This window comes from Echinops telfairi, unplaced genomic scaffold, assembly GCF_000313985.2.
Source record: "Echinops telfairi isolate 266 unplaced genomic scaffold, ASM31398v2 ScPeMD7_23;HRSCAF=83, whole genome shotgun sequence".
Classification (NCBI taxonomy): Eukaryota; Metazoa; Chordata; class Mammalia; order Afrosoricida; family Tenrecidae; genus Echinops; species Echinops telfairi.
Genome location: NW_022103920.1, coordinates 27,184,210 through 27,187,059, shown reverse-complemented (window position 1 = coordinate 27,187,059; position 2,850 = coordinate 27,184,210). Strand labels below are relative to the sequence as shown.

The 2,850-nt window shown below is 46.7% G+C and overlaps 1 protein-coding gene across 1 annotated transcript in view; it reads left to right on the top strand.

Moving 5' to 3' along the window:
* Window positions 1-246: 246 nt before the first annotated feature.
* LSM8 (LSM8 homolog, U6 small nuclear RNA associated) overlaps window positions 247-2,850 on the top strand; it is an 8,208-nt gene continuing 5,604 nt past the window's right edge. The window contains exons 1-2 of the mRNA XM_004707770.2: window positions 247-361; window positions 1,263-1,303. Of these exons, the coding sequence (XP_004707827.1) occupies window positions 331-361; window positions 1,263-1,303 (72 nt within the window). The 5' untranslated portion in view covers window positions 247-330. The remainder of the gene's footprint in view (window positions 362-1,262; window positions 1,304-2,850) is intronic.

Here is a 2,850-nt window from a genome sequence, read left to right as displayed (position 1 = left end):
TCCATGGCACTGCGTGCGGTTTTCTCTTCGGGAAAGCCTTTACACCACTTACGCTTACTCCACCTACCGGCACTTTGCTCCGTTTTCCGCCTCTGTCTCTGGGGACTTCCGGGATGGCTGCACGGAAGACCCGCCTCCCCACGGCGCGCAAGCGCACTAATTCGTGAACGCTTCAGCTCTCGGGCTGATTGCGCAGTTCCTCTTCCAATCTCTGTGGCTCCGCCAACTCTCGCGATATTTGCTGCCCTCTGTGGCCGGCTGGTGGCGGGTCCTTTAGGCTCCCGTTGTTGCTGGCGCTGCCGTGCGCCCTGAGCTCCCGGGCCGAACATCATGACGTCCGCTTTGGAGAACTACATCAACCGTATCCTCGGCGGTCCCGGCGGCTAGGTCCGCGCCGCCCCAGGGCCCCGGGTCGGGATCTGCGGTCGGTTGGGGCGCCCTGCTCAGGGGGGGGCCTCGGGAGTGGCCGAAGGGGGTGGGGGTCAGGACCCGCGCCCGCCGATGGTGCCGCGGCCCCGGGCCTCTTACTTTTGAGCCCCAAATAAAAGTAAGCACATTGTAATTCTCTCCAGTTCTTCAGTAGGCAGTCGTTCTTGCTATTCCCCCGGGCCCACGCATCTCGATCGAAAACACTGTCATTTGTGGTCCTGGCGGCGACGGTGGCGTAAATGGGCGCCCTGGTTTTATTCAGAGGCATTTTCATTGTTGGGGATGGCAGACGTTTTACATTGAGTTTCCGCACCTCTTCCCGCTTTGAGTCTTCATTTCCCATGTTGAGAGAATGAAAACCATGTTTTTTCAGTGGATTGTGGAGAGAACCTGATGGACACGTTAACCGTTTTGAAGAAACAGTGCATGTATGTGCAAATCGGGAACAAAAGTAAACACTGGAGACTTTGAAAGCATATTCATCTCTATTGCCCGTTATGGTCCTTCAGGCTAGAAATCATTTAACATCGATTGATTTAGTGGCCGTCTCATTTCATTCCAGAAATGAAATCGGCCAAAGATAGTGGGATATGTCTTGTTCAAAGTCAGGTTTTCTCAGGGGAAAAAAAGTATCAACTACTCCACTTGCTTCCATGTAGGATATACTCATCGCACAGAGAAAAGAGTTTCTCTTTAAAAAAATAATATGCAGTTATCAAGCATAGTTGCAAAAGCTAGACATTTTAAGTCTGCCTAGTAACTCACTGTTCCTTTGCCAGTCTAAACTTTCAACGTGTATTCCCTTAAGAAATGCTCCTTGACTCAGTTATCAGGAACTGTTGCTGTCATTACTTCTGATGGGCGAATGATTGTGGTAAGTATTGGGCATTTTCCTGCTCTGCCTTGTAAGCTATTGGTCCTGAGGCATGAAACCTCTGAGGCCTGTGCACCAGAGTACCTCTGCTTTGCAATGTTCTTATCATTGAACTCCTTGCCCTGTACCCTAATTTTATAAATGTCCAGTGTGTATTACTTTGGAAGCTCCTGCTAGGAACCAAGATGGATAGTTTCTTCCCATCAGGGAGCTTCTAGTCTAGTCTGCAGATGTCTCTGTGGCTTACACTTATCTTCCTCTTCCACATTTTATTTCTTTCCGATTCAAAGTTTGCATAGCTGCTGCATGGATCATAAACGATTAGAAATTTTGTATATATTTCTTAGAAAGAAATTGCTCTTTACTGAGTTTCTATCTATATATAATGAACATTCAAGGCTTGTAATATTCATGTGGCTTATTCCTATTCACACGAGCTATGTTCTGTAGGACAATATGTGATGCTTAACTAATTGATTTCATATTGTTTATCTTTTTGTTACAGTTGTTTCAGCTTGGTAGGTGCTGGAGAGTTGATTTTTAACTTACAGTGATCCTGTGTGACAGAGTAGAACTACCCCATAGGGCTTGATTTTTTAAAGCGGACCAAAAATTTAATAAGCAAAGTACACTTCAGTCACTTCATGATTTGAGGAAGCTGATGACTAGGGGTATGACATTGGCCCTTAGGGGTCAGGGAGCAGTACCCAGTTGGCTTGCCTCATCCCCTAGCTTGCTTTCCCATTGGCCCTTGTTCTGGCTTCTCGATTGGTCCTTATTGCAGCATAACAGCTGGTTTTGTAATCCCAGACTTGTGCACCTCATTATCATGTTTGGTCAATAGATTATCTGGAGGGCTTGATCTTTATAGAAGCCAGCTGATCTCACCAGGTCATTCTGCAGAGCTAAGCGGGTTCGAACCACCAATCTTCAGTTCACAGTCAAGGGCTCAACTGCAGCAGGTCTCCCCTTTGTCATAATACAAAGTAACACAACCAAGCTAATCAACCAAAATGTGCCTGCCCTGTCCAGCCCATTCCAGCTCCTAGTTACCCTAGAACTGCCCGGTAGGGGCCCCAAGCCTGTAATCTTTACGGAAGCCGACTGCCATTCTTTTCCCCTCCTTTTCTGCTGGTAAGGTAGAGCTACTGATCCAGGTGACTGCTTAATCACTGCGCCACCAGGAATCTCTCTCATTTCTGAACAATCTTGGACTTTCTCCTTGAGTTGAGCCTTGAGAACATTTTTTAGTTGCTAATTGAATTCATGTACCCAAGATAGAACTTAACAAGACTGATGCTGCTTTTTTGAATATGAAAGGAATTTATCCCATGGCTTTTGACTCCTTCACTATTTTATGTTCGTGTATAATTCACATTGTGTTTGCTTGAAAAGGCTGTGAGGCTGCTAACTTTAAGGAATCTTGGTGGCACAGTGGTTTAGCACTCAACTGAAAAAAACTCAAACTCCTATGGAGTCAATTCCCACTCACAATGACCCTGTCTGTGGAGCGGCTGGTGGTTTCGAACTGACCTTGTAGTTAGCAG